The sequence below is a fragment of the Carcharhinus amblyrhynchos genome, chromosome 1, assembly GCF_965287045.1.
Source record: "Carcharhinus amblyrhynchos chromosome 1, sCarAmb.v2.hapA, whole genome shotgun sequence".
Taxonomy (NCBI): Eukaryota; Metazoa; Chordata; class Chondrichthyes; order Carcharhiniformes; family Carcharhinidae; genus Carcharhinus; species Carcharhinus amblyrhynchos.
Window position 1 is genome coordinate 138,756,398 of NC_137324.1, and position 27,271 is coordinate 138,783,668.

The 27,271-nt window shown below is 42.1% G+C and overlaps 1 protein-coding gene across 1 annotated transcript in view; it reads left to right on the forward strand.

The window, feature by feature from the left end:
* Positions 1-27,271, forward strand: part of frem3 (Fras1 related extracellular matrix 3) — a 170,715-nt gene that overhangs the window by 131,275 nt on the left and 12,169 nt on the right. The window contains exons 12-18 of the mRNA XM_080199655.1: positions 2,442-2,572; positions 5,888-6,046; positions 6,727-7,030; positions 12,807-12,938; positions 17,681-18,012; positions 22,262-22,454; positions 25,497-25,601. Coding sequence (XP_080055781.1) covers positions 2,442-2,572; positions 5,888-6,046; positions 6,727-7,030; positions 12,807-12,938; positions 17,681-18,012; positions 22,262-22,454; positions 25,497-25,601 — 1,356 coding nt within the window. The remainder of the gene's footprint in view (positions 1-2,441; positions 2,573-5,887; positions 6,047-6,726; positions 7,031-12,806; positions 12,939-17,680; positions 18,013-22,261; positions 22,455-25,496; positions 25,602-27,271) is intronic.

The window sequence follows — 27,271 nt, forward strand, 5'->3', positions numbered from 1 at the left end:
TAAAGACTTCTTCAATACACCTTTCACTTTTGCGTTTGTTTTACGAGAATGCAGCAAAGTTTTTCAAAGGGATTTTTGAGTGGCTGATTATGTTTGTTTATTTCATGAGCATTTCAGGACATTAAATTAATTTGAAAATCAAGTCACGAGGGGTGGGGTTTCCTGTCCTACCTGCCATGGGAACTGTAAATGGACCATGCAAAGGTCTGTTGTCCTTGAACATGGAACATGACAGCGCAGTACTGGCCCTTCGGCCCTCGATGTTGCGCTGACCTGTGAAACCAATCTAAAGCCAATCTAACCTATATTATTCCAATATCATCTGCATGCTTATCCAATGACCATTTAAATGCCTTTAATTTTGGCTAGTCCACTACTGTTGCAGGCAGGACATTCCAAGCTCTTACTCCTCTCTGAGTAAAGAACCTACCTCTGTCCTATATCTATCACCCCTCAATTTAAAGCTATGCCCCCTCGTACTAGCCATCTCCATCTGAGGAAAAAGGCTCTCACTGTTCACCCTATCTAATCCTCTGATCATCTTATATGCCTCTATTAAGTCACCTTAACTTTCTTCTCTCTAACGAAAACAGCTTCAGCCTTTCCTCATAAGACCATCCCACGACACCAGGCAGCATCCTGGTAAGTCTCCTCTGCACCCTTTCCAATGCTTCCACATCCTTCCTATAATGCGGTGACCAGAACTGCACAAAATACTCCATGTGTGGCCGCACCAGAGTTTTGTAAGCTGCAACGTGATCTCATGGCTCCGAAATTCAATCCCTCTACCAATAAAAGCTAACACACCGTACACCTTCTTAACAACCCTATCAACCTGGGTGCCAACTTTCAGGGATCTATGCACATGGACACCAAGAGCTCTCTGCTCACCACACTACCAAGTAACTTACCATTAGCTCAATACTCTGTAATCCTGTTACTCCTTCCAAAGTGAATCACTTCACACTTTTCTGCATTAAATTTCATTTGCCACCTCTCAGCCCAGCTCCGCAGCTTATCTATGTCCCTCTGTAACCTGCAACATCCTTCCGCACTGTCCATAACTCCACTGACTTTAGTGTCATTCGCAAATTTACTAATCCATCCTTCTGTGCCCTGATCCAGGTCATTTATAAAAATGACAAACAGCAGTGGCCCCAAAACAGATCTTGTGGTACACCAGCAGTAATTCAACTCCAGGATGAACATTTCCTATCAACCACTACCCTGTGTCTTCTTACAGCTAGCCAATTTCTGATCCAAATCACCCTCAATCCCGTGCCTCCTTATTTTTTGCAACAGCCTACTGTGGGGAACCTCATCAAACGCTTTACTGAAATCCATACATATCACATCAATTGCTTTTCCTTCATCCACCTCTTTGGTCACCTTCTCAAAAAACTCAATAAAGTTTGTGAGGCACGACCTATCCTTCACAAAACGGTGTTGACTATCCCGAATCAAATTATTCCTTGGGCAGGATTTTCCGGTCTTGGGCAAGCGAGGCTGGAAGATCCTGTCCAAGGTCTCTGACATACATTAATATCTGAATCTCCATGTTGCAGAACGCATAAGAGAGTCTTTTTTCCTCTGGGGAAAGGACTCTGATGCATCCGAGCCCTTGCATGGTGATGGAAAATTTAATGCCCCCTTGTCTTTTAAGGACAGAGCCCAACAATCAATCACTGCATTAAAAACATACCTAAAGCCATAAAAAAGCATTAAACACAACCTAAATACTTTAAAAATATATATTATACACTTCGAACGCCTTTTAAACTTACCTGTCAAAAAGTTCAAGATTCCAGAAGAGAGTTCCCCAAGGTGCTGTGAGAGTTTGTCCAAGGTGCTGTGAACCTAATCTCCTGCAAAAGCCAGCCTGACTCCATCAAAATTGGGGGTTGGTCTAAAATATCCACTCCCATGATGGATCCTGTAATGTCAGGAGTGCTGAGTGTAGACTCATGAAATGCATTCTTATTCCACATCGGCAAATTTGTCAGCAAGGGGAATAGGGGCTGGAATGCTGGAATCAGGTCCAGCCCACTATTTTTAAAGCCCTCCTGCTCTTTTCTGACATGGATGGAGTTATAAAAAGTTAGCCCCCAATTAGATATTTCTCTAAAAAAAAAACTGGCATTCACAGTACTTTGCTTTTGTTTTAGATATTTCTAAATATATTGTCCATAATTTGTCTGCAAAATCTAAATGTGTTCCAATTTAACAAATAATAATTGAATTTTGTGGTTGTTAGTGAGATAGTAATGCAACAACCTTCTTAAACAGCCAAATAAATGATGCCACCATGCTATAACTGGACCTTTACTCAGCAATCATTCATTCAGATACATTAATGCAGACTGGTGTCAGAACAGAAAACCAGATGGCATCAACAATCTAATAAGGAGAAGGTCTTTTATTTACTGTGGTCTTTGTTTCAGATATCGAGTTTAAGGAAGGGGAGACTGAACATTTTATACATATCGAAGTTGTGTATGATGGAGAACGGGAGATGAGAGAAGCTTTTACTGTTCACTTGAAGCCCGATGAGAACATGGTGGCTGAAACACAGGTTTGTCCCTCTGCTGCTGATAGATGGGTTTCGACACTCTAGGCTTAGTTTTGAAGTGAATGCATATTGCCTTGTGCAAAATATTACTAGAAAATAAATAATTAATGACATGCAAGGATTTTTTTTCAAACAATGTAGAACATTCCATTGGTTTGGCTTAAAAATCAATCAGACATAGACATAAAACCCTACAGTGCAGAAGGAGGCCCTTCGGCCCATCGAGTCTGCACCAAACACAATCCCACCCAGGCCCTACCCCAATATCTCTACATATTATACCCACTAATCCCTCTAACCTACATATCCCTGGACACTAAGGGGCAATTTCTTAGCACAGCCAATCAACCTAACCTGCACATCTTTGGACAGTGGGAGGAAATCAGAGTACTTGGAGGAAACCCACGCAGACAATGTGCAAACTCCACACAGACAGTGACCCGAGCTGGGAATCGAACCCAGGACCCTGGAGCTGTGAAGCAGCAGTGCTAACCACTGTGCTACTGTGGTCAGGTTTAAGTAAAGGGGTTGGTAAAATTATGGAACTAGGTTCTGTCCAGAATCTGGATGGAGAAATGTGATGCTTTTTCTGGGGGCCGGCAGACTTACCGAAGCCTCAGTATGTCAGGAAGGAAGCCAGCACACACTCTCACCCACCATACCTTGAAATGACAAAAGAAAATTCCTCTAGCAGTGCCCACATCTGGAACACATCTTGGTATCTGCAAAAACCACACACCCAAATGTCTAAGTCACAACTTTAATTTGGTATTCAACAAAGAAAGAAACTACTTTGATTTCCCATTTTGACCCTCAGAGGATATGAGAGATATATTTTGCCTAATATATATCTTCTGCGTCACTGCCCTGCACCCATGAGGAACCTTGTGGCTGAGGCATGAAACCTGACATATAGGCTTTGTCACAAAAACTGGTTCAAGTTTATTATTAGTTGAATGAGTTATCAAATGAGTCACTAATTACTGTCATAAGTCCTGTAATGAAATAAAGTCTGCTGTATTGACATTCCATTATAATTTACTTTTTACCATTAATGGTTTGTTGTTTGTAATCTAAGTCTCATGTGCATTTGTAACTTCCATAAAGCCTCTCCCAATTGTCACTGTAACTTCAGTGGAAAATCAGTGGAAAGCTGTTTATTTTGTTGCCTTAGATTGTTCCCAACTTCTCCCAAAGTTACAGTGAAAGTTCGGAGAAAGCCCCCTGGGATTAGCATTTATTTTTCCACTGTCTCAAGAATAGAAGTCAAGACAGTTTGTACGAATTCACTGAGTGAATTCCAAATGCGAGGACTTTTTGTTCAACCCAGGCACTGCTACATTCCCAGAAACGAACAGCAATCATCCAACTCAATGCTGCTACAATTGAGCCACCCTTGCTGGCAGTATTTATTGCATTTGACACACTATTCTCCAATGATTATAAATGGGAAACTTATGGGCTGGAATTCCCATGGGGGTGTTGTGAGTGGACAAAACTCTCAGTGGGCACAGAAGTTATTGACGGTGGCTGGACAGATTGAGAAGGCTGTTAAAATAAGTAAATAGGTTTATTCACCTTGTTAACAGAGACACAGGGCCCAATCTTCCCCTGAACAGCAACCATTATTGGATTGCACTCCGCTTGAAATTTTCCAACCCTCAACACGACTCCTCATTTCTTTACTGGGTCTTCTATGTCTGGCTTCTTAGGGAAGGCATGGTGGCACAGTAGTTACCACTGTTGCCTCACAGTGCCATTGTCCCAGGTTCAATTCTGGCCTTGGGTGACTGTATGTGTAGAATTTGCACATTCTCCCCACGTCTGCGTGGGTTTCTCCGGGTGCTCCGGTTTCCTCCCATGGTCCAAAGATGTGCATGTTAAATTTGCCCCTTAATGTCAGGGGGATTAGGAGGGTAGTTAGAGGCTACAGGGATAGGGCTTGGGTGGGAATGTTGTCAATGCAGACTTGATGGGCCGAATGGCCTGCTTCACTTCTGTAAGGATTCTATGATTCGGCAGGAATGTGGAGTACAACATTCCCCCGGAAAACATTTCTGCAGCATTAGTGTGTCCGGAAGAAGACTGGACACATCCCATTTTTGTAGTGCTAGCTGCCAGTTGGTAAGTTTGTATGTTCAATGTGAATTTTAGTGAATGAATGATAGGATGGGGTAGTAGGTTGGGTTAGGTAAATGGAAGAGTGGATACTGTGGCAGATAGGTGAGGTGGTGGGTCGCATGGCAGTTCGGTAAGGTGGTTACTGGTAAGGTGGCAGGTGGTTCAGGTAATTGATGGGTGAGGTGGTAGATAGGTGATGTAACTGGCAGGTGGCTGAGGTGGTAGGTGCGTAGGGCAGTAGTTGGGTGGCGGAGTGTAGTTGGGGCGTGATAGTTGGTGGGTCAGTGTGAATTGGGCGAGGGGTCTCCAGTATGAGTGACTGAGAGGGTCTGTTCTGTAGTTACCAAGGTGTTAGGCTAGGCTTTTACTGTCTTAAGATTTACTGGGCAACTGTTCAGAGCAGAAACAAAGTTGACAAGAGATTTGATGTGTGCAAACTCAAGATAGAATACATAAGGAAACACTATTTCCAGTAACAGAATGGTTGGCAACCAGAGGACGATTTCAGTCAACTTGCAAAAGAACCAGAGGCAACATGAAGAAAAATATTTTTTGCTGCAAGTTATGATTTGGAATGCACTGCCTGAAAGAATGGTGGCAGCACATCAAAAATAACTTTCAAAAGCAATTGGATAAATACTGGAAGAGAAAATATTACAGTGCTATGGGAGAAGAGGAGAGAAATGGGACTAATTGAAAGCACTACAAAAATGCCTACGTATGAATGATGGGCCAAATGGTCTCCTGTACTGTATAATTCTATGGGGATGGTTAGCTCAGTTGGCTGGACGGCTGGTTCATGATGCAGAATGATGCCAATAATATGGGTTCACTGTGGGATTATAACAGCAATTTATTTTAATATTCATCAGCCTGAAGATATATGTGCTATTCCTTATGGGTCAAGATACTTCTGGTATCTTTTTTTATTTCACTTGATGCTTTTATTATCTGTGACATTATAATTCTCAATGTTAAAATGGCATTGTGAAATTTCCTGTATTTACCTTGTGAATGTTTTCCTTCTGCTGACCAAAATGCTGTGATGTATTGTGAAAGTAAAGAGTGTCATTGTATTAGTTTTAATGATTCTGTGCTACTGACTGCTTTAGTGAAAATATTCCCATTAGAGTCTGATGTTCATATATTCCATATCGGTGACTGTGTGTGTGTTTTATTTGTTTGCTGTTTATTCAGATGAACAAAGCTATTGTGTATATTGAAGAAATGGACAGTGTGGCTGATGTTACCTTCCCAGCTGTCCCGCAGGTCGTTTCACTGCTAATGTACGATGACACCAGCAAAGCAAAAGAAACTCCCAACCCACCAGCTGGCTACCCCACTGTCTGCGTTACGGTAAAAGCTGTTTAAAAAAAAACTGCTTTTAGTGTCATATTGTTATTATTGGGAATAATATAAAGAAATTAAATTAGAAAATGCAGCTTTTTGGTGAGCTGCTTTAACAGTTAAGCACCCACCTGGCAACAGATTTTTATCACCACAATCTACTGTGGGCAGCATGGTGGCACAGTGGTTAGCACTGCTGTCCCACAGCTCCAGAGACCAGGTTTCAATTCCAGCCTCAGGTCACTCTATATCTGGAGTTTGCACATTCTCCCTGTGTCTGGGTGGGTTTCCTCCAGATGCTCCGGTTATCTCCCACTGTCTAAAGATGTGCAGGTTAGGTTGATTGGCCATTCTAACTTTATCCTTAGTGTTAAGGGGTTTAAATACTGGACTTGCGGGGATGGGGCCTGAGTGGGATTGTTGTTGGTGAGAATTTGATGGTCCGAATGGCCTCCTCCTCCACTATAGTGATTCTATGATTCTACTTGATATTACCTACTGACTTGTTCCACACAGCTCTCTTGGCCTTATAGTGAACACCTAGTCTGCATTCAGACAGTCCAGAAATGCTACAGTGCCTCTGGCCACTGGGAGATGTCACAAATACAGCTTCTGCCGCTCTCTAATAGCCTGTGTTTTAATTTGATCTGTTTCGACAGAGAGCTTACGCTTTATCTTTCCTTCTGCAGGCCTGCAATCCAAAATATTCAGAGTATGATAAGACTGGGTCGATCTGTTCAGCTGAGAATATTAATGACACGTTGACCCAATACCGCTGGCTTGTCAGTGCTCCTAGCGGCCAGGATGGAGTGACCAGCCCCATGCGTGAAGTGGATTCCAACACCTTCTTCACCAGCACCAAGCTCATCACCTTGGACTCAGTCTACTTCCAGGCAGGCTCCAGGGTGCAGTGTGCTGCCCGAGCTTTTACTGCCACTGGTGAGGCAGGTCTCGAACTTCTCAGTCCCATCAGTACAATCAGCATGGAAGACGGTAAGCAGATGGGTGCAACAAGCCAAGATTTGAAAGATTCAGTTTAACATCTTTCACCAGTCCTGTCCTTTAAAAAGTTGTTTAATTTTTTTCATATTTTTTCTTCTCTTCCTGTTTTTTTAAGAGTGTTGAATCATTGCTTGGATTCCAACCTCTTGCATCTCAGCCAGGTGGGAATTCCCCATGTGTGAGTGCTGGCAAACTATCTGCCCAAGGGGGAGGTGGGGTAACACAGTTAAATTTGACTCTACCTCATCCATTGCCCACACATGCAAACTTTCCACTAGGGGATTTATCCCTGGTGTCTTGCCCAATATCTGTCCCTTAATCAACAATAAAAACACATTATCTGGCCATCATTAGGTTGTTGTCCGTGCAAGCTTGATGTGTGCAAATTAGCTGCCATGTTTCCTACATAACAACAGCTTCAAAAGTACTTCATTGGTTGTGAAGCAATTTGGGACACCATGAAATCTGTCTTTTTGATTTAAGGGTCTGAGAAGACAATTGTAATTCTGCTGAGATTAGCTAATTCACTGTAAAACATGCCTGAATTTGGTCTGTTCCTTCAGCAACTCAGACACGGAGAGAGCTTTTTCTCCTTGTCTTGAATTGTTAATTATGCTATTATAATGGGGAGATGATGGCATAGTGTCAGTATCACTGGGTTGGTAATCCAGAGGCCTGGACCAATATCCTGGAGGCTTAGAGACAGTTGAATTTGAATTAAATCAATAAATCTGGAATTGAAAGCTAATGTCAGTAATAATGACTGTGAAACTATCATTGATTGTTATAACAACCCATCCGCTTCACTAAAGTCCTTTAAGGAAGGTGATCTGCCACCCTTACCTGGGGCTGGGATTCACCAACCTTGTCCACAGCTGGGATTCCTTGGTCCTCCTGCAGAGAACGGAGATTTGGCCGAGGACAAATTGCAGCTCTGCTCTGGCCTACGTGTACTCCAGACTCTCAACAGTGGTTGACCGTTAACAGCCCTCTGGAATGTCACTCAGTTCCAGGCAATTAGGGATGGGCAACAAATGCTGGCTTTGCCAATGATGTCCACATCCCATGGAAGAATAAAAAATGTGGTTAGAGGGGGGGTGTGGGTGGGGTCACAAGCAAATCAGAATCCAGGTATTGCTCTGTTGATCAGCTCTAAGCAGGAACCAGACCTGTAGAAGAAGCTTTTTATCTTGCCTGTCCCAGTCCCAAAACTGTTAAACTCACTCCATCAGAGAAGAAAGAGGCAAAAATAGATGTAAGGTAAGAGAGAGGCAAAAAGTGGACCACTGGAAAATGAGGTTAGAGAAGTAATAATAGGAAACAAAACAATGACAGAGGAATTGAATAGTTACTTTGCATCAGTCTTCAGGGTGGGAGATCCCAGTGGGATGCCAGAGCTCCAGGAGAGTCAGGGGCTGCAGGTGAGTGTAGTGGCCATCACTAAGGAGAAGGTTCTGGGGGAACTGAGAAATCTGAAAGTTGGTAAATCACTTGACTGGATGGACTACACCCCAGGGTTCTAAAAGAGATTGCTGAGGAAGTTGTGGATGCATTGGTGGTGGTCTTTCAGGAATCACTGGAGGCAGGAAGGGTACCAGAGGACTGGAAAGTAGGTAATGTAACACCCCTGTTTAAGAAGGGAAGGAGGCAGCAGATGTGAAATTATAGGCCGGTTAGCCTGACTTTGGTCATTGGCAAGATGTTAGAGTCCATTATTAAAGATGAGATCACAGAGTACTGGGAAGTGCATGATAAAGTAGGACTGAGTCAACACAGCTTTATCAAGGGGAGGTCATGTCTGACAAATCAGTTAGAGTTCTTGGAGGAGATAACAAGGAAGTTAGATAAAGGAGAAGCAGTGGACGTGATTTATTTAGATTTCCAGAACCCTTTGACAAGGTGCCACATAGGAGACTGTTAAATAAGTTAAGTGCCCATGGTGTTAAGGGTAAGATCCTGGCATGGATAGAGGATTGGCTGACTGGCAGAAGGCAGAGAGTGAGGATAAAGAGGTCTTTTTCAGGATGGTAACCAGTGACTTGTGGTATGCCTCAGTGGCCTGCTGGGACCACAACTTTTCACAATATATATTAACAATTTGGAAGTAGGAACTGAAGGCACTGTTGCTAAGATACAAAGAAATGTAGTATTGAGGAAGCAAGGGTGTTGCAGAAGAGTTTGGACACTTTGGGGGAGTAGGCAAAGCAGTGGCGATGGAATACAATGTGGAAAAGTGTGAGGTTATGCACTTTGGAAAGAGGAATAGACTATTTTCTAAATGGGAAAATGCTTAGGAAATCAGAAACATAAAGGGACTTGGGAGTCCTTGTTCAAGATTTTCTTGAGGTTAATGTGCAGGTTCAGTCAGCAGTTAGGAAGGCAAATGCAATGTTAGCATTCATGTTGAGAGGACTTGAGTACAAGAGCAGGGATGTACTTCTGAGGCTATACATGGCTCTGGAATGCATCCGAGGGTTCTGAAAGAAACGGCGGAGGTGATAGTGGATGCCTTGGTGGTTATTTTCCAGACGTCGCTGGATTCCGGGGAAGTGCCGGATGATTGGAAAACGGCTAATGTTACGCCGTTGTTTAAGAAGGGTGCCAGGCAAAAGGCGGGGAATTATAGGCCAGTTAGTTTAACGTCTGTGGTAGGTAAAATGTTAGAATTTGTCATTAAGGAGGAAATTGCGAGGCATCTTGAAGGGAATTGCTTGATAGAGCAGACGCAGCACGGTTTCATTAAAGGGAAGTCGTGTCTGACAAATTTACTGGAGTTCTATGAGGATGTGTCTAGGGCGGTGGATAGAGGAGAGCCGGTGGATGTGGTCTTTCTAGATTTTCAGAAGGCGTTTGACAAAGTACCTCACAAGAGGTTATTGCAGAAGGTCGAGGGACATGGAGTTGGGGGTAGGGTGTTAGCGTGGATAGAGGATTGGTTATCAAATAGGAGGCAGAGAGTGGGGGTCAACGGGTGCTATTCGGATTGGCGGATGGTGACTAGTGGAGTGCCCCAGGGGTCGGTGCTGGGGCCTCAGCTTTTTACCATTTATATAGATGATCTGGAGGAGGGAACCGAGTGTAGGGTGTCGAAATTTGCGGATGACACCAAGATTGGGGGAACGGCAAATTGTGCGGAGGGTGTGGAGAGTCTGCAGAAGGATCTAGATAGGCTGGGCGAATGGGCCAGGAAATGGCAAATGGAATTTAATGTTGGCAAGTGTGAGGTGGTCCACTTTGGTAGGAAGAATGGTAGGAAGGACTATTACTTACGGGGCGAAAAACTGCAGCAGGCGACGGTGCAGAGGGACCTCGGGGTCCTTGTGCATGAGTCGCAAAAACCCAGCTTGCAGGTGCAGCAGGTGGTCAGGAAGGCGAATGGGATGCTGGCCTTCATAGCGAGGGGGATTGAATATAAAAGTAGGGAGGTCTTGCTGCAGCTGTATAGGGCATTGGTGAGGCCGCAGCTGGAGTACTGTGTGCAGTTTTGGGTGCCGCACCTGTGCAAAGATATTTTGGCCTTGGAGGGAGTGCAGAGGAGGTTTACTAGGCTGATACCGGAGTTGAGGGGGTTGAGCTATGAGGAGAGGCTGAATAAACTGGGCTTGTACTCGTTAGAGTTTAGAAGAATGAGGGGCGATCTCATTGAGACGTATAAGATGATGAATGGGATGGATAGGATAGAGGTGGAGAGACTCTTCCCGCTCAAAAAAGACAGTAGGACTAGGGGGCACAGCCTCAAGATAAAAGGGGGGCGGTTTAGAATGGAGTTGAGGAGGAACTTCTTCACTCAAAGGGTGGTGAATCTCTGGAATTCTCTGCCCGTTGAAGTGGTGGAGGCTGCCTCGCTAAATATTTTTAAGACGCGGGTTGATGGGTTTTTGATAAGAGAGGGGATTAAGGGTTATGGGGAGAAAGCGGGAAAGTGGAACTGAGCAGCGACAGATCAGCCATGATCTTATTGAATGGCGGGGCGGGCTCGAAGGGCTAGATGGCCTACTCCTGCTCCTATTTCTTATGTTCTTATGGTCAGACTCTGTTTGGAGTATTGTGAGCAGTTTTGGGCCCCATGTCTAAGGAAGGATGTGCTAGCCTTGGAAAGGGTCCAGAGGAGGTTCACTGATCCCTGGAATGCAGTGCTTGCCATATGAAGAACAGTCGAGGGTCTGTACTCGTTGGAGTTTAGAAGGATGAGGGGAGATCTTATTGAAACTTACAGGAAACTGCGAGGCCTGAATAGAGAGGATGTTTCCACTAGTAAGAAAAACTAGAACCAGAGGGCACAACTTCAGGCTAAAAGGATGATCCTTTAAAATGAGGAGGAATTTCTTCGGCCAGAGAATGGTGAATCTGTAGAACCCTTTGCCACAGAAGGCTGTGGAGGCCAGGTCACTGAGTGGATTTAAGACAGAAATAGCTAGGTTCTTGATGAATAAGGGGATTAGGGGTTATAGGGAAAAGGCAGAAGAATGGGGATAAGAAAAATATCAGCCATGATTGAATGGCAGAGCAGGCTCAATGGGCTGAATGGCCTAATCCTGATCCTATGTCTTATGGTCTAAGAGTGTAAAAGCTGGTCAAAATTTATAATTATGTTAGACTGTGTCATCAACATAGAAAATGGAAGCAGGAGTAGGCCATTTGGCCCTTTGAGCCTGCTCTGCCATTCATTTTGATCATGGGTGATCATCAAATTCAACATGTTGATCCTGCCTTCCTCCATATCCCTTGATCCCTTTAGCCTCGAGATATATCAAATTTCTTTCTGAAATGACACAGCAATTTAGCCTCAACTACTTTCTGTGGTAGTGAATTCCACAGATTCGTCACTCTTTGTGTGAAGAAATGCCTCCTCATGTCAGTCCTAAAAGATTTACCCCTTACCTTCAAACTATGACTCCTAGTTCTGGACTCAATTGTACATTTTTCTAGCACTAGGCCTATATTAGGAAGCCTTCAAAGTACCACAACTTTGAATTCACACCCCATTTGGAGGAATTTGTAGAATTGATGGAATCCCTGGCGAAAATGAGGTCAATGGCCATTTTTAGCTACTTATTTCAGAAGTTTCATTCCAAATCCCCACAAAAGCCTTTTGTATTTTTATAACTCCTCTGAGTTGTAGTTCAAATAACAGAGATAGCTTGGATGTTTCAAAACACAAAGTTAAGCTTAACATCAGCAAAAAATAATTTTGGAAAAGAACATTTACTTACAGCTCTTGAATTCATCCTCCGCATCTTTAAGCAAACAATGCAGCACTTATTTATAACTTAAACTTTAATCCTCATTGTGTTTTACTAATGTACTGTTAGTACTGATATTACTCCAAATAAACAATAGAGAGAAGAGTTTCATTTATTAATGTTTGAAATCAAATATCTTGCATTACTCTAGTGTCATTTCAGTGTCTTGGCTTTTATATTTACCACGTGATTGACTTGTCTTACATACGTAGCTCCTGCTTTAAAGTCTAATTGGTCACAAGAAATTTGTATCTGAAGAATATCTTGATGAAAGAAATAATTCTATTCTTATAAATTATTTTTAATCCTGATGCTTTGAGTTAAGAAGCTCTAAAAATCCATTTGGATAATAAAATTAGCAATAAATATCATACAACACTAAGAATAAAAGTTATTGCTACACTGCTGCCAACAGTGGAGAAGTGACAGTCACATACTTGGAATAGACGTGCTGGTTTAGTGATGCTATTTTCGATAGTTTATGTGGTTACAGCCTGAAATCCCCATATGATTGTTGTTTCCAGGTCTTTGCCAGTCACGTGTTCTGGGAGCAGTTGGCGCAGAACCTTTCTCTGCAAAGTTGCGCTATACTGGCTCAGATGACCCTGACCATCCAAACCTTATCAAGCTGACTGTGACAATGCCTCACATGGATGGTAACTGCATCTTCACTATCGTAATTGTCTAATATCCATTTCACCGTCCCCTCTTTTAGTTGCTGCTTTTAGCATCAATCATGCCAGCTTTAGAACTGTTGGTATTTATGGGAATAACAGAAACATCAGCAACTGTTAAAAACACACTTTATTTAAACAGTAAAAGGGAAAATGAAATAAATGATAATAGTGCTAAGATGACACAAAACTTGGGTTTTAAAAGAAAGAAGAAAGCATGATAAATTAACGATTGCTGCAACTCTGAAATCTTGGAAAATAATGGCTTTAATGAAGTCAGAGGAAAAAAGTGTGAAAAGTGGCAGATTTCAAGCCTATAATGAACATGGGAGTAAAGTTTAGAGGAGCATCAGTCACAGTATTATTGATAAATAGAGAGAGAGGAAGCTGACAATAGAGAAAGGGATGGAAATTCAGCTTAGGCAGTTTTACAAAGAGGCAGTATGCCCTGGCTACCCTCTTACACAGTAAGAAATCTCACAACACCAGGTTAAAGTCCAACAGGTTTATTTGGTAGCAAAAGTCACTAGCTTTTGGAGTGCTGCTCCATCATCAGGTTAGTGGCAGTTCTGTTCACAAACAGGGCATATAAAGACACTAACTCAATTTACAAAATAATGATTGGAATGCGTGTCTTTACAGGTAATCAAGTCTTAAAGGTACAGGCAAATTGAGTGGAGAGAGGGTTAAGCACAAGTTAAAGAGATGTATATTGTCTCCAGACAGGACAGTTAGTGAGATTTTGCAAGTCCAGGCAAGTCGTGGGGATTGCAGATAGTGTGATATGAACTCAAGATCCCGGTTGAGGCCGTCCTCATGAGTGCAGAACTTAGCTATCAGTCTCTGCTCAGCGACTCTGCTCTGCTTCCTCCGGAAGGACACTGCTCTTGACTTGACATGTATGCCCAAGCCGTCAGGAGGTACGTCAACACCAGATTCATCAGTCTCACTCACAAGACAGCCCTGAACATCACCCAAGCACAATGCAATGCCATCCATGCTCTCAAGACCAACTGCAACATTGTCATGAGACCAGCAGACAAAGAAAAGGCCATCATCTTACCGAACAGAACAGATTATTGCAAAGAAATGTACCAACAACTGAATAACGAGGAACACTACAGATAGTTACCTGCAGATCTAACCAAAGAACACACTCGTCAACTCAACAGACTGATCAAGACCTTTGATCTGGACGTTCAGAGCACCCTCCATGCTCTCATCGCATATACTCCTCAAGTTGGAGATCTCTACTGCCTCCCAAAGATACACAAAGCAAATACACCTGGCCATCCCATCATATTGGGCAATGGAACCCTGTGTGAGGGCATCCTGAAACCCACTGTACAAAGAACCCCCAGCTTTTGTTGCAACACTACAGACTTCGTACAAAAACTCAGCACACATGGAGCAGTTGAACCCGGAGCACACCTCGTCACAATGGATGTCTCGGCACTCTACACAAGCATCCCCCACGACAATGGCATTGCTGCAACTGCCTCAGTACTCAACACCGACAACGGCCAGTCTCCAGATGCAATTTTACAATTCATCCGCTTCATCCTGGACCACAATGTCTTCACCTTCAACAACCAGTTCTTCATATAGACACACGGAACAGCCATGGGGACCAAATTTGCATCTCAATATGCCAACATTTTCATGCACAGGTTCGAAAAAGACCTCTTCACCATACAGGACCTTCAAGCGATGCTATACATTAGATATAGCGATGATATTTTCTTCCTTTGGACTCATGGTGAACAACTATATGATGACATCAACAAGTTCCATCCCATCATCAGACGCACCATGGGCTACTGTCTAGATCGGTTACATTCTTGGACACACGCATCTCTGTCAAGGACGGTCACCTCAGCACTTCACTGTACCACAAGCCCATGAGTAACCTTATGATGCTCCACTTCTCCAGCTTCCACCCGAAACACGTTAAAGAAGCCATCCCCTACGGACAAGCCCTCTGTATACACAGAATCTGCTCAGATGAGGAGGATTGCAACAGACACCTCCAGATGCTAAAAGATGACCTCATAAGAACAGGATATGGTGCTCAACTCATTGATCGACAGTTCTGATGTACCACAGCAAAAAACTGCACCGACGTCCTCAGGGACACAGCGGACAGAGTATCCTTCGACGTCCAGTACTTCCCTGGAGCAGAGAAGCTACGACATCTTCTCCGGAGCCTTCAACGTGTCATTGATGAAGATGAACATCTTGCCAAGGCCATCCCAATGCCCCCACTTCTTGCCATCAAACAACCGCACAACCTCAAACAGACCATTGTCTGCAGCATATTACCCAGCCTTCAGAAGAACAAGTGGCCACAATACCACACAACCCTGCCACAGCAACCTCTGCAAGCCATGCCAGATCATCGACACGGATGCCATCATCTCACGTGAGAACACCATCCACCAGGTACACGGCACATACTCTTGCAATTCGGCCAACGTTGTCTACCAGATATGCTGCAGCTAAGGATGGCCTGAGGTATGGTACATTGGGGACACCATGCAGATGCAACGACAATGGGTGAATGAACACTGCTTGACAATCACCAGGCAAGAGTCTTTTCTTCCTGTTGCTGAACACTTCAGCGGTCATGGGCATTTGGTCTCTGATCTTCGGGTAAGTGTTCTCCAAGGTGGCCTTCACGACACATGACAATGCAGAGTCACTGAGCAGAAACTGACAGCCAAGTTCCACACATATGAGGATGGCTCAACCGGGATCTTGAGTTCATGTCACACTATCTGTAACCCCCACGACTTGCCTGGGCTTGCAAAATCTCATTAACTGTCCTGTCTAGAGACAATACACATTTCTTTAACTTGTGCTTAACACTCTCTCCACTCACATTGTCTGTACCTTTAAGACTTGATTACCTGTAAAGTTTCACATTCCAATCATTATTTTGTAAATTGAGTCTTTATATGTCCTGTTTGTGAACAAAACTCCCACTCATCTGATGAAGGGGCAGAGCTCCAAAAGCTAGTGGCTTTTGCTATCAAATAAACCTGTTGGACTTTAACCTGGTGTTGTGAGGCTTCTTACTGTGGTTACCCTGGTTCAACACCGGTATCTCCACATGATGACTACCTTCTTACACCCATGAGATATTCAGTCTCATTGACTCCACTGCCAGAGATGGATTTTTTGACTAAGAAAAGTTGGACTTGGATAATAAAAGGAGGCTTCAGCCAGTCAATAAATGCTGATCAACTGTAACACTAGCACACAGACACATCCCTCCAAACCAATACAGCTGATGGTCAGTAATAAAAATAGATAACACATTTTGCATTTGCATCAAAGATGGAAAAAATGGATTCACTATAGGGCACAGATGTATCAACAGGACCAGCTTTTGGCAACAAAAGGTAATACTATTGTCAAGAATTTATTGAGGGAAATGCTGCCATTTACCCTTCCATCAAGTTCCTCTCTGCTATTTTTAATTGATTACTGTTTTCAGTAAATTAACAGAGAAAGGGATTTGCTATGAATGCAGTAAGTGAGCAATTGTATCCTTCAGCCAAAGACAAGGCCCAGTAGAACACTCATGTTGAGAATGGTTGTGGCACTTGTGGTTTAGGCCAGACATTGTGATATTGATGAACAACTCACAATTAATAGATATGCAGATAATTACTAAGTGAATTATAATAAAACAACCAATTTTACATCAATTCATTACATCTCTCAGACATTGAATTTCTTCAAGTGCACAACCTTCCCTTCACAATGCTTTGCTCAGCTCACAACTGAGCTTTATGCTCTAACTTACTTTTTCATATTTGGCTGGTAGCTTATTAGAGATTTTCATGTGAAATAATGAAAGAACATTTGGAAATAACACCAAGGAATGCTGACATTGAAGCTGAAAGACGATGCATCAAACAATAATAATTTACCAAATAGCAATGATCAATATTGGGAAAGTAACTGGTGGCAAATAGGTGGGGGGGAAGCTGGAGATTCCTAGCTGTATGTTCACCAGCACACAGTTTTCTTGTTCATTAAAATAAATCCAGATGTGTGAGCACACAAGTGGAAAATCACAGCTTGAAATGCCATTTGGAAGATAAAAAGATAGGATTCTGCCTCCTTTAAAACATAGCCTCAGAGATTCCTAAAGCTGTTTATTAGCAGGGGATAAAACTCAAGGGTTTTAGTGTAATTCACCAGGCACTTAAAACTATAGTCTGAATTAGTCAAATCAAAATATCAATCTGTTTGGCAGCTGAGCTTTCCCTCTGACAGTGGTCCATGTTAGAGCTCGAGTATCCTTTACCCAAATCCCTCAGGGCTGATTGCATTTTGGATTTCAGATAATTCTGGTTTTGGATACCTCACATAATCTTATAACAGCCTAAGCCTGGGCTAGACAGAGTCTAAATTAATATAAATGGCTAGAAAAGTAAATGTATCACTGACTAATAAATACAAGGTACCTGTAATAAGCTTCTTTTTGACATGTTCACCACAAAAATCACAGTGCAGGCAAAGGATTAGTCTTCCCGCACTAAAGGTCAATGAGGTTTAAAATTTTGGATGTGTTTTGTTTTTGGATTTATAAATGCAGGCTATTCAATCTATACTTCAAAGTTTGAATGTTGCCACAAGTCCATGTGTAATCTCTTACAATTAGAATGATCTCTTCTGTAGCATGTGCTAACTGACTGCCTTTTAATTTACAGGCATGCTCCCTGTCATTTCATCTAGGCCACTGTCCAATTTCGAGTTGACCTTAAGCCCAGATGGCACCCGTGTTGGTAACCACAAATGTTCCAATCTTTTAGATTATAATGAAATACCCACACGTTATGGTTTCATTAATGATGCCACAAAGAACCCTGAGGTGATTGGAGAAACATCTCCATATCAGTACAGCACTGCCCTGCGTTCTGCCAGTACTCTTCGATTCTACCGTAACCTTAATCTTGAAGCATGTATCTGGGAATTCACTAGCTACTATGACATGTCTGAACTTTTGACTGAGTGTGGAGGCACCATTGGAACTGATGGACAGGTAAGATGGATGTTCAAACTTGTATGGGTAGTTATTTATTTCTGTGGTAATAAAGTTTTTCTTATCTGGCCTTTTTGAATAAATGGATAATAGCCCTATCAAAGTAGCAGACAACGTATTATTACATTAAAATCTTGTCAGCACCTACCTAATTTTGGCCTCAAGATCATCCTCAATTTTAGTTTTGACACCATTAGTGGCCTTTGGCTCTGAAATTCTGACCCTTTTTTCCTTTAAGTAATTCCTTAAGATCTACCTTTTTGACCAAATGTTTGGCCATCTGATATATCTCCTTATGTGGCTCAGTATCATAATTTGTTTTGTAATGCTCCTGTGAAGCATCTTGGGTTGTTTTATTTCGTTAAAGATGTTGCATAAATATAAGTTGTTGTTGTTGCTAATGTCATTCACAGTAATCTCAGTGATAAAGAGTTCAGTTATAGCTAAGACATGAATGATTCAAGAAAGAGCTTTCGGTTGTGTGCACTGAACTGCTTCATGCACTGCAAAACCTATTGCATTTTTAGGTATTAGTTCCCTGTGGTGATTCCCTCTTTAAGGATCATTCTGCAGAGTAAAGGTCAGATGACGCAGGGAACAGGATGGGGCATCTCCCTAGTCAGCAGGGCTTGTTGTTCCAGAATATTCTTGGGAGGCAAGTCTCTACCTGTAAATAAGTGTGTTGATTTCCCTATACTGGTGAATAAGAGCAATGAGTGTAAAAGTGAGTCTTAAACTGTGAGTACACAAGTTCCAATGAAGTTGAGATAATGAAGAGTAATTACAAAAATGTCACTATTTGGATCCTTTCAATGCTTCTGTGGAGGATTGGACACAATTCATAGAGTGTTCGGACTATTACTTTCAGCCAATGAAATAGAAGAGAAGGGAAAAGAAAGGAAATGTGTGTGTGTGTGTGTGTGTGTGTGTGTGTGTGAGAGACAGAGAGAGAGAGACTCACATTTACAATTTGAATTGCAGTTTCACAACTCCAAGACAGATCCATGTCATATTTCCAACCAAAACCATCAGTCATATTGCAGAAACTTAAGTTTAATCAAGGGGGAGAGTCTCTTGTGACTTAATCACCAAGTTGAAGCAAATCTTGGAGTACTGTCACTTTGGAACCAGCTTGAATGATAAACTGTGAGACATATGAGTCTGCAAGGTGAACAATGAGGCTATTCAATGGTAGTCAGGAGTAAAGGTGGATATATATTTTAAGTGTGTGTTGGAAGTAATACCGGCAATAGACAGCACTGCAAAGGATGCACAAGAGCTATAAAGCATGCAAAATGGTGCTGTTCACCAGTTAGGACAGGAACTTTCAGTCAGCAGTGGTACCAAAAAAAAGTAAAAGTGGGAAGTGAATTCAGCCATTAAAAAACAAGCTTTAGAAGAGGACATCTGCAAATATTGAAGCAGAATTTTATCATTTTGGGGATGACTACTCCCCTGAATCCTGTTGCTGTGAAGAGGCTGAGTTTCTTTTTCTGTCACAGGAAAGGCCATTTAAGATGCGATGCAAAAGCAAGTCAAGTCTACCCAGTTGCTGATTAAGTAAAACGTTACCAGTATGTAATGTGGAAGAAGCAGCACCAACTATTCAGATGTTCACTCCCTGTTTAATGTGAAAGTGGACAAGCTAGACCCCATTATTGTAATTCTCTTGGTAAATGGGAAGCCTCTTAAAATGGAAAAACACATTGGAGCATCTGCTAATGTGATAAGTCAACATACATTTTGATACTTGAGAGAAGGAGTCCATTGTAAATAAGCAACCCTAATTTTTTAACTGTGATCCTAAGCTCTAGATTCTCCGACAAGAGGAAACCACACTATCAGGGTCTTGAAGATTTCAATCAAGTTGCTTCTTATTCTTCTAACTTTCAGTTAAGCCTAACAAGTCCAACCTTTCCTCATAAAACAATTCACCTGTTCCAGATATTAGTTGTCTGAACTGCTTCTAATGCATTTGCATTCTTTTTTAAATAAGGAGGCCAATACTATGTACAATACTCCAAATGTGGTCACATCACCGCCATGTACAAATGAAGCAATGTTCCTACTTTTGTAATCAATTCTCCTCTCAATAAATGATAACATGGAGGCACATCCACCATGCCTCACTGTGCTAGGGACCCGGGCTCGATTCCTGCCTTCGGTGGAGTTTGCACATTCTCCCTATGTCTTCAAAGGTTTCTTCTGGGTGCTCCAGTTTCCCACAAAGATGTGCAGGTTAGGTGGATTGGCCATGCTAAATTGCCTCTTTGTGTCCCAAGATGTGTAATTCAGTGAGATACGTGGGATTATGGAGATAGGGCCTGTGAAGATGCTCTTTCGGAGAGTCAGTGCAGACCCAGTGGCCGCCTCCTGCACCGCAGGGATTCTATTAGCTTTCCAAATTACTTGCTGTACTTGTGTACTAGCATTTTGTGATTGACCAAGAATCCTCTGAATCTCAGAACACTGCAATCTCTCACCATTTAGATAATATGCATCTTTCCAATCCTTTCTGCCAAGGTGGACCATTTCATACTTTTCCGTTTTTGTCATATATTTACCCATTCACTTGACCTATCTAAGTCTCTTTGTAAGCATCCTTGTGGCCTCTTCACAATTTACTTTCGTACGTATCTGTGTTATTAGCAAATTTCACAACTGCACCTTCAGTCCCTTCATCCAAGTTATTTGCATAAATTGTAACAAACTGAGATCCCAGCACTGAGCCCTGTGGTGCACCACTCATTACACCCTGCCAACCTAAAAAGACCCATTCATGCCTACTCTCATAGAAGCATAGAATCCCTACAGTGCAGAAAGAGACCATTTAGCCCATCAAGACTACATTAATGACAATCTCACCCAGGCCCTATTCCCGTAACCCCACATATTTACTCTTTTAGTCCCCCTGACATTAAGCAGCAATTTAGCATAGCCAATCAACCTAATCTACAAATCTATGTGGGAAACTGGAGTACTCAGAATAAACTCATGCAGACAAGGGGAGAGCGTGCAGACTGCACGCACACACTCACCCAAGGCTGGAATCGAACCCTGGTTCCTGGTACTATGAGGCAGCTCTGTTTCCTGTTAGCTAACCAATCTCCTATCCATGTTAATATGTTACCCCAAACACCAAGAGCTTTCATTTTGTACAACAAAATGCAGTGTAACACCTTACTAAATTTCTTCTGGAAATCCAAGTAAAACACGTCAGCCAGTTCTCCTTTATCCACAGCACATCTGACTCCTTCGGAGAAAATAAATTGATTAAACACAATTTCTGTAAAACCATGTTGACTCTGTCTGACTGACTTGACTTTTTCTAATTATCCTGCTATAAAAGATGTAATAATAACTTCTAACATTTCCCCTATGACAAATATTAAGCTAAGAGGCCTGTAGTTTCTGGCTTTCTATCTCCTTCTCTTTTGAATAAATGAGGTACTTCTGATATTTTTCAATCTAATGTGACCTTTCCTGAAAGTTTTGGAAAATTAAAACCGATGTATCAACTATCTTTCCAGCCATTTCTTTCAAGATCATAGGACCTGGGGATTTGAAAACCTGCAGCCCCAACAACTTGCTCAGTAACACTTCCCTGGTGACTCACCTGATGAAGGAGCAGCGTTTCAAAAGCTTGTGATACCAAATAAACCTGTTGGACTTTAAGCTGGTGTTGTGAGATGTCTTCCTGTTCCCGGGTGATTGTAAATTTTCAGATTTATAGCTGTTTATGGGACATTACTTGGATCCTCTTTTGTGAAAACTGATGCAAAATACTTGCTCAATTCATCTGCCATCTACCTTCTATTGAGGTCTTTTAAAAGACAAGGGGTCTTTGGTCGCTGGGGTCTTTTAAAAGACTTCTGGATGAGTATATGGGATCTAATGGGATTGGTGGTTATAGATAGGTCTTTGGCTTAGTAGGTATAGAAGTGATCGGCTCAACTCGTGGGCCGAAGGGCCTGTTTGTGCTGTAGTGTTCTATGTTCTATGAGGTTCAAATAGTGCAATTGCAAAAATAAAAAGCCTTGACAAATCCTGATACAAATAGCTGTGAAGGATTTGTTTTGTGTTTATTGTTGTTCTTATGGCAATTAAGTAGATTTAAACATTATTTTTAATTTTGCAGATTTCCAAGGATAAGTTTTCACTTTGAAGCATTCAGGACACTGATGGATCTCAGTGGATTAAGTTTCTCTCTTCTTCATTTTTGTCAATTTTGTTTCCGTTTGACCTGTAGGTTCTGAACCTAGTCCAGTCGTATGTCACACTTCGGGTGCCACTGTTCGTCTCTTATGTCTTCCACTCCCCTGCTGCTGTTGGTGGCTGGCAGCACTTTGACCTGCAATCTGAACTGAAGCTCACTTTTGTGTATGATACCGCCATCTTGTGGAAGGATGGTATCGGCAGCCCCCCAGAGGCAGAGCTACAAGGTATTTTGAAAGAAAAAGTGGTTCAGCAGTTGCTTGGATTACAGAGTGCCCGTACTCACAACATCTTTGGGAAATTCTTACAGTTATTTTATTTTTTAGCCTGCCATAGGCTGAATAGTTTTAGATTGAGACAAACTATGTCCAGGAATCTACTTCATTATTGCCAGGGCTGCAAGGTATGGGTATATGAAAATAATAAGAAGTCTCACAACACTAGGTTAGAGTCCAACCAGTTTATTTGATAGAAATCCCACAAGCTTTCGGAAACGGTGTTCCTTTGTCAGGTGTGTAGAAGGCCAGCTGTTTACAGCTGTTTCTTGGCTGGGATAGTTAAATTTTTAATGCCAATATCTAGGCATATTTTTAAAAAAACTGCTGCCCAAATGTGTAATTACAGGGGGAACACAGCCAATTTGAAATATAAAATATAACATCAAAAAAAAAATCCCAGTAGGCTTCACCTACTTCACCTTGAAGTTAGGTGAAATGGATCTTTTTCCTATGGAGAGCAACATGAATTACTGGTGCCTTCAAATTGATTCTCATTCCAGTAAAGAATTACAATCACTCTCACTCAGCCTCTGATTTGCATGAAATGTCCATTGGAGATGAAGGCATCTCTACTCCTGTGGGGATGTGATGATAAACAGCCAGCAACATTACATCAATGTACCATTCAGAAATAAAGCTGCAAATCTTAACCCTCCGCTGAAAAACACTATCTATGCTGCATCCAACAAGAACATCTCTGGTGTATATTGATAAACTTGAAAAAAAAACAAACCTAAAAGACTGATTTATTTAGGAAGTCACCTTGAGCTTAATGAAGGATTAAATCCAAGTTTAGGATAAAGAGCAGGAGAAGCATTTTTATACAACTTGTGAACAAAGACCAGGTCAACATTTAGGTGATTGAAGGGAAAGAAAACAAAAGGATATGGAATAGGCACACAAATGGGCTTTAGGACTATTGCTCAGGTGAAGGTTAAACACCAGTGTAGACTGGCTGGACGAAATAGCCTGTTTCTGTGTTATAATTTCTTTGTAACGTCTATACAAGTCAAGCTGCTTGCATGAAATTTCAAACAGTACTTGATAGTTAACTGTCATGCCTTTCCAATCAGAATCTACTTGCAAATCAACTGTTCTCACACAGTATAAAGTTGTTGTTTCCCTGACTTTGATATTCTTGTGATTGTCCTGATAAGTGCAAGATTCCATGGCACTATTTTTATGCAGAGCAGGGAAGTAATTCCTAGTGACCTGACCAATATTTATCCCTCACTCAACATCACAGAAAAAAGATCATCTGGCATTGTGTGGGAGTTTATTGAGCTCATGTTGGTTGTTTATAGAGTCGTAGAAGTTTACAGCATGGAAACAGGCCCTTCAGCCCAACTTGTCCATGCTGCCTGGTTTTTGCCATAAACTAGTGCCAATTGCCTGTGTTTGGCCCATATCCCTCTATACAATCTTACCCATGTAACTGTCTAAATGCTTTTTCAAAGACAAAATCGTACCCACCTCTACGACTAGCTCTAGCAACTTGTTCCAGACATTCTCAACCCTGTGTGTGGAAAAACTTGCCCCTCTGGACCCTTTTGTATCTCTCCCCTCTCACCTTAAAGCTATGCCCTCTAGTTTTAGATTCTCCTACTCTTGGGGAAAGATGTTGACTATTTAGCTGATCTATGTCCTTCATTATTTTATAGACCTCTAAAAGATCATCCCTAAACCTCCTAAGCTCCAGGGGAAAAAAGTCCCAGTCTATCCAGCCTCTCCTTATAACTCAAACCATCAAGTCCCAGCACCATCTTTTCTGTACTCTTTCTAGTTTAATAACATCCTTTCTCTAATAGGGTGACCAGAACTGTACATGGTATTCCAAGTGTGGCCTTACTAATGTCTTATACAACTTTAACAAGATGTCCCAACTCCTGTATTCAATGTTCTGACCAATGAAACGAAGCATGCTGAATGCCACCTCCACTCTGTCCACCTGTGACTCCACTTTCAAGGAGCTATGAACCTGTACCCCTAGACTTCTTTTTTCTGTAACTCTCTCCAACACCCTATCATTAACTGAATAAGTCCTGCCCTGGTTCGATCTATCAAAATGCATCACCCCACATTTATCTGAATTAAACTCCATCTGTCATTCTTCAGCCCACTGGCCCAATTGATCAAGATTCCATTGCAATCCTAGATAACCCTCTTCACTGTCCACTATGCCATCAATCTTGGTGTCATCTGAAACTTACCAAACATGCCTCCTAAATTCCCATCCAAATAATTAATATAAATGACAAATAACAATATGATTACTTTGCTGTAAAGTGTTTTGAGGCATCTATTGATAATGAAAAATGTTATATAAATGCAAATATTTCTATTCCTTTTTGACTTGTTCATCAGTATTCAGAGTATGTTTTCAAGATTGAAATCAGGACCTGCATTTGGAATTAAGGGGTCTAATTCTTTGTAATCTATGTTGTGTATTTTGAAGAATCTAATTGATTAAATCAATTGGCTCAAGCTACTGTCAAGTCACAATGGCATTGTGAAGGCCATTCAGCCCATAGAGTCCATGACAGCCCTGTAGATGAATCCAGTCTGTCCCATTCTCCCACTGCCTCACACCACCTTTTTTTAGGTAGTGAGTGCATTCTAGACAATCTAGCAAGTATCAAACTATAGACTATTTAGACAAAGATGAGTGCAGAGCAGGGGGGATATTCAGCTTAGCTGGTGTGCAAATAGCAACAAAACAATTATTTGTTGGAAACCAAGCTGTGGTTGTTTTAAAAGCTGTGAAAGGCATAGAAAGGTACAGAAATTGTTATCAAAAGCATTAAAAAGCCTAAACACAAGAGAACTGAAGAAAACAGAGTGAAGTGCTTGACTAATCCTGTAGATTAGTCACAGTTCCTTAGTAGAATACAAACTAATTCAATTGTTACTTTAATATGATTGTGTGACATAACTTCCTAAGATGTGGAAACCTTGAATGAGAAACTGCATTGTTTGGATTACTTTGTGCAGGTGCCTTGTATCCAACCAGTATGAGGATCAATGAAGAAGGGCGACTCGTGGTAAATTTCAAGACAGAGGTTCGATTCAGAGGCCAGTTTGTCATGTCCCACCCAGGTAAATAATTTCTTTTAGTATTAAATCGTGTGTTCTGGATTCCACATGGACTTACATAGAACACTACAGCACAAACAGGCCCTTCGGCCCACAAGTTGCGCCGATCATATCCAGGCCTATCTATAACTCTTAATCCCATTAAATCCCATGTACTCATCAGACATCTTTTAGTTGTTCATGGAAAATGAGCATTGCTGGCTCAGCCATTCCTAATTGCCCTTGTTCAGAGGGTGTTTAAGAATCAAACATATTGCCACGAGTCTGGAGTCACATGCAGGCCAGATCAGGTAAGGATGGCAGAATTCCTTCCCTAAAGGAAATTAGTGAACCATATGGGTTTTTACGATAATCGACAAAGGTTTCACAGCCAGCAGTAGACATTTAAAGAATTCAAATTTCAACATCAGCCATGGTGGGATTCAAGCCTGGATCCTCAGAGCATTACCCTGAGTCTCTGGATGACTAGTCCACTGACAATACCACTCTGCCACAATCTTCCCACGTGTCCTGTCAGGTCTTTCAATCTTGCATCACGAAAATGGGAAATTACGTCAATCTAAAACCCGATTGCCAAAGAATGATTTGCACGCTGCGCTGTTCCTGATGCATTGATCACCATTCTGCCCTTTATCTCCATACCGAGCTGGCCTTCATGGAGAGTTCTGTGTTGCTGGACCCACGGACCCTCCTGTGTCACTGTCTCAGATCAGTACTGGGCCGGGGTTGGGGAGTGCAGGGCCTTCTTTTCACCCTGATGCTACACACGCGGGGTGGGGAAGGGGCTGTCGGGTGCGACCAGATGAAGACAAGAGGGCAATGTGGAAGGAGGAACGTTCAAGGAAGAGGCAGAAGGGTGAGATCTCACAATGGCAGGCAGACAGACAAGGAAGTGGGTGAAGATGACAAAAAACAGAAAATCAAGAAGAAGGAAGCTAGACCACCACAAAACCTCATGAAGAACTCAGAAGCATGGTGGGGTAGGCAAGGGATATGGCATCGTTTATTGGAAGGGATGCACAAAGATTCCAGCTGTGATTGATAGGGGTCCAAGTGGGGGATGTATGCCATGCAGATGATGGGCTCGCAGGGAGGGTGGTTGAATCCAGGAACAGACTTTCTGTTAAGTCTGCTGGCCTTTTCACTCTGGGTTGCTGACATCCTGTCTAGTCCAATGAAGGCAGGTGGACTGGAGTGAGTGATGTCAGTGTGCTGAACTGATGTTTAAGAATGGCAGTGGGATGTTCAAACCCACCAGCTGCCAGGAAATTCAGAGGGGAACATTCCTGGCATAATTAATGAGGCTCCAAGTGTAGAATCTGAAGCAGGATCCCTCCATTCTGGCCAGCAAGAATGACACTGCTCACTTAGTCTTAAAAATGGAGAATCCACCCATTTGTTTCTGAGTGGCTGGGAACACTCAGATTCAAACCCAGGTGAAAATGCACACAATCCAAACAGATCCTTTGGGAAAGTTTTCTACTTTGATTGTGTTTCACAGACACAAGTATTGTATTTGTTAAATGTTCTTATCATTTCCACACATCCTCTATTATAAATGAGTCTGGTTACCAGATGCATCGCCACCACCTAAATATGAATCAAATCCTTCATTTTACTCCTGTAATTGTTTCAGAAAAAATGCAAGTAATGAAGCCTTCTTTGTAGTGGTC